We start from the raw sequence: 12,954 nt of genomic DNA, 5'->3' as shown, positions 1-12,954 counted from the left end.
TTTGAGGAACCCCCCCCCCCCCCCTTTGTTTGTTTTCTAATAAAAAAATAATAATATTTAGAAGGAAAAAAAGTGGTAATGACGGGTGACCCCAAGAGTTGACCTTACCCCCCCCCCCCCCCCCCAAAAAAAAAAAACGACGATCGGCAAAATCGGCATATCGCATATATTTTTATATTAAACTCATGTATTTCTAATAAAACATCGAAGTTATTCTTATAGCACATATTTATTTCTTCATAAGCATGAATAGGTCTATATTTTGACATATTTTGCAAGGATCGAATACCGGTATATTTATTTTTCCCCCTATGGCTTTCCATAAGCAGGATAAATATGTCAAATAAAGTCTGTGCTTGAAGACTAATTATCTTGCGATGTCAAATTAGCACTTCCTTGGCGCCTTGGCAATGCTTTTGATCAGTGATGCCATTAATGATGTACAAAGCAGCAGGACGGATCGTTCCCAGCTGCATACTGCATCACACATGGTACATGATAGACTGGTAGCGTACCCTTTGTTGTTGTTACTGTGCACTGCAGCATCCAGTCTAGACAGCAGTGATCAGGAGGGTTGGAAGCGCCTTCTTACTCAACGCGCGCTGATTCAGTCAAGAACTTATGTTAAACCCTATAGACCTCTATGACGGTTTCGAGAAACGGGGCCCCAGTCTGAGTCTTCAAGTTCCAGTTCTTGTTCTTTACTCCTCCTTCTCATCATGCTCATACTTATACCTTGAATACCTTGAATACCAAAGCTTCTACGCATCTAGGTAAGTAATCTTGCTCAGTTGTAATGCTAGGTTCTGTTTTGGGTTCTGTTTTGGGTTTTCTACTCATCATGCTCATATTAATCAGTTAATAATATTAATCATTCATTATTAGGGAGCAGCTAGAATCGCTTGTCTGCTCACATACGGTACCCGATCCAGTCTTCTTCTTCTTCCAGCTGTAACAGTGCAAGTAAAATATGTGCAGCTAAAAACAGTATAAAGGAAGTAATAAGTAGCTCAATGAAGCTTAATGACAATCCCGGCCCCCCACTCAGTGTTATTTAGGGTACGCATAGACTCTATGCGTGTTCCAACCGACCCCCCCTTTTCAGCAAAAGTCCGGTGTGTAAAGTCAATACGTCTCGACCTTTTTCTTTTGTATACGAGCCTTTTTCAGCATCCCCCCCTTTTCAGCAAAAGTCCGGTGTGTAAAGTCAATACGGCTCGACCTTTTTCTTTTGTTACGAAAAGGACATTTTCGCAACACGCATGCGGTCATTTTGAAACCTGAGTGGGGGGGCCGGGATGACAATAGGGACTTTTAGATTTACACAACGAGAGAGAGCACGGGCTGCCGCGTGTGACATTGTGTTATTAGTCACTGGGCCATGCCCGGCAATGCCTTACAATTATTAGGATGTCACATTACCTTAAAAGGATGTCACACGTGGCGGTCCACGTTCTCGCCGTGTAAATCTAAGAGTCCCTATTGATTGTGTTCTGTTGCACCGTGCACCCCCCCCCCCCCCCCCCCCCCCGCATATAATTCCACCCAAGTGTTTGTGTTGCACACTCGATTTGATGACCATGCAGTCGCTCATTTTCATGAGTTATTTTCAATCATGTTCTTTGTATAATTATTCTATATAAAGAGCACATAAAATGAGATGGTTCCCATGCACTGATTCAATTTTGCGCTGCAAACTAATCAATTCTATTTTTAACTCTTCTCCACTGCCTCTCTCTCTCTCTCTTACCCCCCCCCCCCACTTTCTCTCTCCCTTTCTTTCTCTCCCCACATCTCTCTCTCTCTCTCTCCCTCTCTCTATCTTTCTCTATCTCTCCACTGCCTCTCTCTCTTACCTCTTTCTCTCTTTATCTCTTTATCTCTCTCTCCCTCTCTTTATCTCTCTCTCTCTCTCTATCCCCACATCTCTCTCTCTCTCTCTCTCTGGCACTCTGTCTCTCCCTCTCTCTCTCTCTCTCTCTCTCTATCTCTCCCCCTCCATTGTTTTCACAGGCACTGTTAGATAAGGTGATGTGAGGTGAAGCGTGACGTTCACCAGGGAATGAAAGGATAATGCACTCGTAAAATATTCTCAGAAAGATTGAAACGCTGATACCAACAAAAAACACCTCTCCCGGCCAGGTACCTGTTCATTCAGTTTAGCAGGATGACGCGTGCAAAGATGATCCACAAACTTCTCTACGGTGGCGTCGTGGTCTTATGCCTTGTGAGTTGCTGGAATGCCAGATTGCTCTACACTGCAACAGGTAATAATAATACTCTTTACTACTACTACTACTACCGTTACTAATTATAATAATAATGATGATTATTTTATTTACTTCATCAGTTTCAGGGCTGTTCTTCCTTTCTTACTTTTTTACTTTTTCACCTGTATTCACCTGTATTCACCTGTCTTTTTGGGCTCCTTAGTAAGACAATGTCTTGTAATGCCCTCCCATAGTTCATCAGTACACCACTGCAAAGAGTTCGTTCCTTAATATCATGGTTTTATGCATTATAGTTGTACACAAATTGTTTTTAAAGGTAATTGCTTTGGTACACTTTAATTTTGAAATTTAAAAAACAATGCCTGAATCTTCATTTCACCTGTAAAGATTAAGGCACCCCTCTTTAAAAAAATTCAAATCAATTCAATTTTATTTCACGTCTCTTTAAAAATACATCAGAAGATATATTCAAACATATCAGTATAAATTAAACAATATAAATATAATAATATTTATATATATGGCAATATGAAAGAAGGATGAAGGGTGGTGAATGCGAGGGATCAACAAGGCATTTGGCCTGTCAAGGCTGAACCCCTATATTACCACACTTCAAGAGAAATACTTTTTTTTTTTTAAACAATATACAAGCAAACAGATAATATAACATAGCATAATCACATAAGACACAACATAACTAATTATATAAATCACATAAAAGGCAATTAGATCGAAAATAAAACTTAATATAATAGAAGATAAGATTTATATTTTTTCCTGAATTGACAAATAAACACGAAAGTTCCATTGCTTTCACACCTTTCAATTTTTTTTTAAAAGGTAATGCAAAGTTTTGGGACATTTTGAAAAGTGGATGGACAGTAGTTTTTTAAATTTTTTATTTACCAATATTTGGATGCCCCTGTGGAAGTATTATAAGCACTAAATAAGTTGGCTCCTAAAACACTTCTGCTTTCGAGCAAATTGAATAATCAAAATTTACCGGTGCTCCTGGTCAATTGCAAATATTTCAAATAGCGTCTAAGGCCATTTCAGGGTAGATGCGACCATGAAAATCTCAGAATATGTAGTATCTGTTATAGGATTTCCAAACGGGAATAGCAAATCGGTCGAATTTTCAATGTAGTCAAGAAACATTGTTTTAAAGCTAAAGTGATATCAGTCTTGAGAGGGCGCTGTAAAACATAAAGAGTTTAATATTTACAATTTCATCGCTTTAGACTTGATTTCAACCACGACTACAATCATTAAATATTGTAAAATCGCATAACTTCCAATATGTTCATTTGAACCAAATTCATTACCCCATACCAAAACTTTGTAGTACCTTTAATTTGCTGCTTTTATTACAAACAACATGTTATCATTGCTGACTTCACCTACATTTATAAGGAGATAGTATTTGCTCTGTATGTTTACTATTTTGGTTGATTTCATCCCTGTTAATGATATATAAATGATTGTTTTGATTGAATCATATGGTCTTCTTAAACACTAGGTGTGATTTAATCAAGAAGTAAAATAACCAGTACCCTGTAGTGGCAAATTTGACCTGCACCGGCCTCTGTGGCAACCTTGCTGCTCAGATTGCTTTTTCACACGCAAATTAGTTCTGCTGCAACCCTTTCAATTCAATGGAAGATATATCAGTGAATTGAATATATAAGGTTTTTTAGACTAGTCTTAGGAGAAAAATGAGAGGAAAGAGAAAAGGGGTAGATGAGAAAAGGGGTAGATGGGACAAGGGAGAAAGGCAGGGACAAAGAGAGAGAGAGAGAGAAAGAGAGAAAGAGAGAGACCTTGGGCCTGCCGAAACTGTGTTCTTCTTTGAAGGAAACCTCACCCCCCCAAAAAAAAATAACTTTGGTTATTCCAAGAGATTATTGTATTTTTGCCCATTCATCTACAAGATTCCCCACCAAAGTGTATCAGAGAGGTATAAAAGAAGAATAATGTCCAGTTTCTCATCACGACATGAGCATCACCACTTTCTTGGTTACAACTTGATGTACCATTTGAAGTCGTCTTTGAAGTAAATGTATTCAAATTTAATATGATTCCTTCCCAGGTGTGTGTGGTGATGAAGTATTTCACTCACCTGCTATTATCCTTTATATACATGTACTTTGCATAAATAAGTTGGTGCTCTTTTGGGGTGAAGGTTTTGCATACTAATTGAAATGGATTTGTTAATTGCTATATTTTAGTATTTTTAAATAACTGACTCAAGATTGAGTTACAATTGTTCCCCTGTTATATATTTTTCACTAAATATAATATTTTGCTTTCTCGGCTAGGATTTTCCCCTCATTGAAAAGTAGAGATTTTATGATTGAATAAAAAATTCTTTCCAACTACAGCTTGGTGTATGATACATTTTACATGTACAAGGCATTACATCATGCCAAGAATATCTTCATTAGGCGGAGTCACACAGAAAAATCCCGACCCATCTTGAATAAACCAGATTTTAGAAATCTAGTTTTTTCATTTGAGTCGGTGACAGACAGGCTACGAATAATCCGGATAACTAAAATCCGGATTTTTGATGGGCCATTGCGCATGCGCCGTTTAGGTAGATAAGCATTGTGACATTACACGTTCAATCGAAATTATGCGCCGTTTAGGCAGATAAGCATTGTGACATCACACGTTTAACTGCGCGCATTTAATCGTGTGATGTCACAATGCTTATTAAAAGGGATTATTTCAACATTGGTGTCAGACAGAAAAATCTCTTCAAAAAACCCTTGAAAAATCCTTTCAAGAGAGAATTATCTTGTTTCATGTGAGGTTTTTTGAAGGGATTTTTGAAGGGATTTTTGAAGGGATAATTGATGTCAGACAGCCAAAAAGAGGATATTTAAAAACCGGATAACTAAAATCCGGATTTTTGGCCTCTGTGTGACACCGCCTATTTATCTCAATTCAGTGCTGTGTGAGTTTCAAAAATCAAAACCAACATTAAGAGAGGCCATCTATTGAAGCCTCAGGCATCATTGACTTTGAATAAACATAAAGAAAGCACCCTCTAGTTATGAAGAGCAACACTTTTCTTATTTTTCAGGGTAAGGTGTTCTTTATTAAACAAAAAGGGAGATTCATTTTTGTTTTCTCACTTTACCTCCCTTTTTCTCAGGTCAATATTCAATCAGTCATGTGTGAGTTTCTATTGAAGCCTCAAAAAACATAAAGAAATTGTTTTTTTAAAGAAATGATGAAGAAACTCGACCTTGGGGCCAGTCTACCAACTGCTATTTAATTCAGTTTCACTGACTCTTTTAGCCTATGCTAATCAAATACAGGAGAACAGTTAAAATGTAAAACCAAACAATTTTGTAACGGTCCAGTTCCCTACCTTATTGACTTGCTAAATTCACAGTAGTGATCATGCACTTTGTCCACATTATTTTGTTTAACATGTAAACTTATCCCCATAGTGATGAGGTAGAGGTGCTGGAGAATTATTTTATTTTATGTGAAATAGTATATAACTTTTTAACTAAGACGATTGTACAACCTTGATAATTGATTAATGAAAATGATAATATAATACAGTAAATCAAGATTACCATTGTTCACTTATGTAATGATTGAAACATACTTGCCACATATCGTCCTTGTTTTCACGAAGTGACGGTAGTGAGGAAAAACGTAACGCAAAGTGAATGCAATTTTTTTTCACTACCGTCACTTCGTGAAAACAGCGACGATATTTATTACAAGAAAAATCTCAAAATCTCAATATTTCATGTCTCTCATCTGATTGCATACCTACTGATCAATTTACAATATATGTTATCCATAACTTTTCATTGAAAATGTAAAATGTAATTTATTAATTTTTACAACCAGTATTCTCTCTGTCGAAATTGTACTTTTTACCTTATTTTCGATATGTCTGATATAGTACACTCTCATCATCAGCATTATCTTTTATATATATATATATATATACGGTATATATATATATATATATATCTCTCTCCCTCTCTCCCTTTCTCTCTTTCTCTCCGTCTGTCTCTATCTCACACTTTTCCTGGATCTCCTGTGCTGTCTGCACTATTATCCTCCCTACCTCTCTTCTATATTTCCCTCCAGCCCTATGATGATTGTGGAATAGAATGTTAAGCGAATTTTATGAATTGTATTAATTTGTATATATATGTGTACACTGATTTTTTAATTCATTCACTGCGTGATATGTCTTAATACGTTTTTTATGTTTGTATAAATATTTATGTTTTTACAATGTACAAAGTTCTGCAATTCAACCATCTGGCTGCAAATGAATTTTTAATAAAACCATTACCATTACCATTTTAAAAGTAAGAAATTGCCCTCTAGTTCGCTATGGAGAGCAACACTACTTGTGCCGTGATGTAGAAGTCATTTTTTTTTGTCTTACTTTACCTCCCTTTTACACAGGTTAATCAATCAGTCTTGTAAGAGTTTTGACTACGTAAAAATGCTATCTATTGAAGCCTCACAACATCAGCGACTTTGAATAAACATAAAGAATTTGTTATTTGAAAGAAATTGCCCTTTGGCTAGGCTTTAAAGAATGGTTGTTGTATTGCCCTTTGCGACCAACCCCAAAATCTTAAAATCTAGGGTCTGCCTTTTTTTCTTTCTTTTTTTTCCTTTTTTTTTGTAATTTTGTAGTCTGAACATCGTATCACTGAAGAAATGCCGTACAAGAAAATGTTGTTTAACAAAACGCCTGTTTTGGCATCGTTACCAATCAAAATTTGATTAAGAATTGGCATCCTGTTCTTATCTGAATGTTGTATCATATGAAAATCAAATGACTGGGCGGGGATAAGCATGATTGCTTAATCATGATTGGCTGGCTCTCATGTCAACTAACAACTTCAAAACCAGTTTTGCCATACAATGATTCTTTATACTGTATGTTTATGGTAGATTTTGTTAAAAACTTTTTAACTTATTCTGACGAGCTAGGCTATTAAAACATTACACTGTACTTGTTTAGTGTAAAGAAAAGGCATGAGCTTGACAGTATTTTTTGATAAATATTTTAGGATAATCATAATGTTTACTCTTAAAGGTAATACAAAGTTTTGGGATATTTGGAAAATTGGGTGGATAGTGAATCTTTACAATTTTGATATATTTGGTTGCCCCTGTAGATGTATTATACAACTGTAAGCGCTAGAAAAATTAGCCACTAAAACACTTCTGCTTTCGAGAAAAATAGAATATAAAAATTTACTAGTGCTCCTGGTAAATTTTGATGAATTTCAAATAGTGCCTACGGCCGTACAATGGTAACTGCGACCATGAAAATCTCAGAATATGTAGTTGTGATATAGAATTTCCAAACGGGAATAGCTGATCCGCCAATTTTAGTCAAGAAACATTGTTTTATAGCTTAATTAATATCCCGACCTTGAGAGGGAGCTATACAACATAAAGAGTTTATTATTTACAATTTCATAACTTTAGACTCGATTTCAACCGCGACAACGATCACTCAATATTGTAGGATCGCATATGCCTCCAATATATTCATTTGAACCAAATTCATGACCCCATACCTAAACTTTGTATTACCTTTAATCCCAATGTGAACACTTAAAGCTAACTTGAAATGATTGTATTCAACTGGAAAGCTTGTATAAATTTATCTGAATGTATATCATATTCCTGGATTACATGCTCCGTCTCTCATTTCCTTCCCCATCTCTCTCTCTCTCTCTCTCTCTCTTACTATCTTTTTCTCTCTTTTTCTCTCTTTTTCTCTCTTTTTCTCTCTTTTTCTCTCTTTTCTCTCTTTTTCTTTTTCTCTCTTTTCTCTCTTTTTCTCTCTTGTTGCCCCTTCATTTCTCTCTTGTCTAATCTAATCCCTTTTTTTCTTTCCTTCTCTTCTCTTCCTTGCATGATATATTTATGTTCCTATGCAGATGACAAGCAACCGGCCAAGCATGCAGAGTTTGTGAAGCAGGTCATAGGTCAACGAGACACTCTTTTTGACACTGTCAACATACTCAAACAAAAATGTGCCAGTAGCAATGACAGATCACATGTACCGGCGAGGGTATGTACTGTACATGGACATGTATATATTGCTTTTCATCAATTTCTCTTACACTTTCAATTTTAATTTCAATTTATTCATGTTTCCAACAAAACATTACAAATAAATTACAAACATTTACAACAAATGTAGAAATACATGTTGGAAACAGGGGTCCACTAAAAAACAATGCTCGTACAAGTGTATGTGAACACCTCAAATGATACTTAGGAATGATGAGTAATAAAATTAAATTAACTCTGTAGCCTGGCCTTTTCTTTTATCTTGCTCATCTTGAAACATTGTACAATATTTCTTTTGAACTACAGTATTAAGAGAAGATTAACTTAGATAGTTTGTGAGCTTTTGCATGATTTGTATGTCAGTTTGGAAGAATATTGTTAAACAAACGAAAAAGAAGAACAAAAAGTTCCCTGAAACACATGTTCATCAAATGTAATATGTGATCAGAAAAGAAAAATTAAAGTTTTGGACCAAACATTCATGCCAGCAAGAATCAGTAAATTTCTGATCATTTTGTGATTCCTAAACCCCAATTCATTCCCAATTGCTTCTGAGTCAGGTTCTTCCATGATGGACAATCTTATCCAATAATTGCAACTTTATCTTTAATATACAGTTAACAACGGAATCACTCATACCCCTTGTATAAAATATTATGTTTGTTGTGTACTTTGTAACTCAAGAATGAAAGGTGAACTGGTTGAATTAAGGCCTTTGGTGAATAATTTTAGATGTACTTTTAAGCTTTGATTTGTCACATTCTCAAGAAACATAAATCGGGACAAATAATTTGTTCTCATACTTAAAAAATTACAAAATTTGGTAAGGGTATGAATAATATAGTTGTCAACTGTATCTGTGGATATAAATTAAGGAAAATAATGCTAAGGGTTGATGACGTCATGGTCCAACATTTCTCTTTTGCATGCAGAACGCGTCGTGTGGAATGACTCCGCTATGGACCAAGCCTAATGAAGAAGCCCTCAAGAAGGCCCTGGTCTTGGGATACGAACGGAATGAGCCAGGTAAGAGCTATGCCGGACAACTTTTACATTTTGTTCCTGTACAATATTTCTTTTGATATATACATGTATATATCAAGAGAAGATCAACTACTGCTAACAATAACAAATAGATTGTGAGCTTTCTCATGATTTTTATGTCAATTTGGAAGAATATAGATAAACAAAATGACGATTAAAATGTCAAATTTGCAAAATGTATGATTCAGTAGGGTCTGGTTTTTTTTAATAGACCTTATAATAATATGCTGTGTAGGTACCAGCGACACAAAAATACACAGGAGTTGTGAGCGATTAATAAACTCTGGTAAACTGAGAAAAAAAATCCAAACCAAGAAAGAGCTGAGCTCTCGTAAACAGAATTTTTTTGTTTACACTGGTGGAATTTTTACCTGTCAATATCATTTATTCAATATTTCACTTGAGGAGGAAACACCTTATTGGCAGCTTAGTATTGCTACAGCTCTAGTTATCTTCTAAATTCAAAGAATTTTAGCTGCACATAGAATTCTTGTAGAACTCAGCACTTGACAAGCACAAGGTACGATAATACGCCAACGGAGGTCTTTACTCTACTGGAAGAAGAAGGAGGTATTGTATGTAAAAAAAAAAAAAAAATCTCCATGCCTCTTTTTATTGTGCCTACAGGTTTTCTGACAGTTGGCATACCCACAGTTGAAAGAAAGAGCGAGCTTTACTTGACACAAACCCTGGATTCCCTCATTGACAACTCCACTCCGGAGCAACGGTCAGATGTCGTTCTTCTTCTATTCCTGGCAGATCTTGACGAAGAGAAACGCAACATCTTGAAGAACATGATGATGGACAAGTACCTCAGCCATCTTGAGAGTGGTTTCATACAAGTCATCCAGGCTCCTTCAGGGTTCTACCCGCCCCTCGGCAACCTGAAACTGAAGTATGGCGACTCAAAGGAGAGGGTTTACTGGCGGTCCAAACAGTGTGTGGATTTTGCTTTCATGTTCTTTTACGCTGAGAGTCTTTCAAAGTATTACATCCAAATTGAGGATGATGTCATTACTACCCCAGGGTATATAACTGCAATTCAACAGTTTGTTCAGCTCAAAAGCAACATCGATTGGGTAACTCTTGAGTTCTCTGTCCTGGGCTTCATCGGGAAGCTGTTTCATGCGTATGATCTTGACAGACTTGCGCAGTTTGTCATGTTCTTCTACCAGGATCAACCTGTGGATTTCCTCTATAGATATTTCAATTCTGTGAACGGGCAGCAAGAGACGTACCTGCGGGTGCCCTCACTTTTCCAACACAAGGGCAAACAGTCATCGCTTAAAGAGAAGGAAATGGACATGGAGGACAATTTCTTTGAACCTGATCATCGCAAGTATACAGATAGTGACAATCCTCCAGGTAAGGTGTACAGCGACATGAAACCATTCAGCATGTACTTGCCGCAGTTGAGCTACAGCCCGGAGCCTGGGTTCTTCTGGGCAGGTAGTCCTAAAGAAGGCCAGTCAGTAATTCTTGTATTCAATCTGCCAACTCTGTTATCCCGCGTGGCCATCGCTACCGGATCGGACAAACATCCTGCAGACATGCTGGAAGAGGCTGCAGTTGAGTTAAGCTCAAAGGTACTTCATAAAGGAAATGAGGGATCGTTGCCGGAGTGTAGCGACTATGTCGAGGTTGGGCGATTTCTGAAAGGGGAGATTGACGTAAATGTTCGGGAAAAATTTACTGAAGCGGTGGCGTGTCTACGTATTCATGTTCTTAAGTCTCAGGTTCAGTGGGCAGTTATAAGAGAGATTGCTGTGTGGCTGCCTCACTGATTATAACACACAGCGGATGATTCCATGTTTGTCTGACAGGACATTGGTACAACTGTCCTACAGACTGTCAACATATTTGGTGAAGAATTGTGTCGTGTTCTTCAGAAAGAGACAGTCAATTACCATACTGAACGGCTTCTCATATTCTTTAAGAGGGAAAAAAAATATGTTGAATAGGACATATTTCATGCAATCATCCCAACTCAGACGACTTTGCTGTAAAGAGGAAGTCCACCCTGATATTAAATTGGCTTTATTAGTACATGTAGTAGAAAAATGAGAGGAAAATGTTAGTGAAAGTTTGACCAAATTCTTAAAAATTAGAAAGTTATGAATTTTTAAAGTTGCAATCAATCAAATACAATTTGAAAACACTGGGACTTATCTTTCAAGCTCCTCTCCACTTTGGTCTGTACTTAAAATTTCATAACATTTCAGTTTCTTTGTTATTGATGACGTATTGATTTATTTCTCCATACAGGGATTGAATAGAAACTTTGAAAATTATATTTATGGTGCATGTATGATTGAACAAATTTTAGAGGGAAAATAAAAACTAAATTTTTTGTTTTTGTAAATGCAGAGCAAATGGTAGGGGAGCTCGCAAGATATGTCACAGAGTTGCCTAATTGTGTATGATATATCGCAACTTCAAAAATTCATAACTTTCTTATTTCTAATCAGAATTTGCTCAATCTTTCACTGACCTGTTCCTCTCATCTTTCTGCTTTTAAAAAAAGAACTTAATATCAGGGTGGACTTCCCCTTTAGTACTGACATATCCATAATGTCCCACGTTGTTGTTCGCTGTAAGTAATTGCTTTACAAATGTACTGCTACAGAACAATATTTTAAAGGAAGCCTTTATCTCAGCGTTTTTTTCAATCGGTGTGCCGCAAGAGAAATTTAGTCATTCTATTTTGGAATAAAATGTCAAATTTCTTGAAAACAGAGTGTTAGAAAAAGGTTGAAAATGCTGATATCTAACTGATATGGATAAAACTTGACGGGTGCCTATCAGTAATAGAGTTGTATATTTGCTATGATACTTTCATTGAAATGCAATTCAATGTGTCCCCATATTGTATATATGTTTGTGCTTTTATCAACATGGTTTGGAAGTGTATTTGATTCGTACGAATATGACGGGTCATTTATGCTCGAATAGTCTACAGTGCATCTTCAAACAGTCTTTCAGTCATGTTGCTTTTGCAATTTTTTGTGTGAATTTTAATATTTGAACAGTGCATTCAGTATCCAGGTGCAATTCACATTGTAAAGAGTGTATGATATGAATAGACCATTTTAATAATACATGTATAATTAATCAAATTTAATGCACGAATCGTAGTTAAGTGCCTTGTTACAAATCATTTTATAAATTTACTTGTTACAAATAATTGTATTTCCATAGTCTGAATGCAAATTGCATTAATGGTTGGCAGGTAGGACAAACATATGGCCTTTTTCTGTCTTTTTCCCTTTTTACACCATCTTTAAATCCACAATGCTTGGGATTTTACATGAGCAGAAAAGGAAAAAACACAGAAATCTTTTCGTATTTACCTTTCAATGATGAATAAGGAAATGTAAATGTACAAAATCACTGAAGTCTCTAAATTGGCATGAGGAGTGAAATAGTATCCAAATTGTGTAGTATATAAATTGATCAGTATTTTTATGTTTTGTAGTTGAATTAACTAGTTTACATTCAAATTCATTTATTTCATATACAGATCTATTTTTAAAACTATGTGGAAATGATTGGTGTCAATTTGAGGATGGAAAAGTGATTTATGTAGAGCTTACCA

At 36.0% G+C, this 12,954-nt stretch overlaps 1 protein-coding gene across 1 annotated transcript; it reads left to right on the top strand.

Moving 5' to 3' along the window:
• The first annotated feature begins 349 nt into the window (after nt 1-349).
• Nucleotides 350-11,439, top strand: LOC580331 (alpha-1,3-mannosyl-glycoprotein 4-beta-N-acetylglucosaminyltransferase C). The gene is made up of 5 exons (XM_030989640.1): nt 350-773; nt 2,014-2,267; nt 8,180-8,313; nt 9,248-9,341; nt 9,987-11,439. The coding sequence occupies exons 2-5, from the start codon at nt 2,168-2,170 to the stop codon at nt 11,141-11,143; spliced, it is 1,485 nt and encodes a 494-aa protein (XP_030845500.1). The 5' UTR covers nt 350-773; nt 2,014-2,167; the 3' UTR covers nt 11,144-11,439.
• The last annotated feature ends 1,515 nt before the right edge of the window (nt 11,440-12,954 follow it).

Source organism: Strongylocentrotus purpuratus, unplaced genomic scaffold (assembly GCF_000002235.5).
Source record: "Strongylocentrotus purpuratus isolate Spur 01 unplaced genomic scaffold, Spur_5.0 spur5_scaffold_18, whole genome shotgun sequence".
Classification (NCBI taxonomy): Eukaryota; Metazoa; Echinodermata; class Echinoidea; order Camarodonta; family Strongylocentrotidae; genus Strongylocentrotus; species Strongylocentrotus purpuratus.
This window is presented reverse-complemented; position numbering and strand designations above follow the sequence as displayed.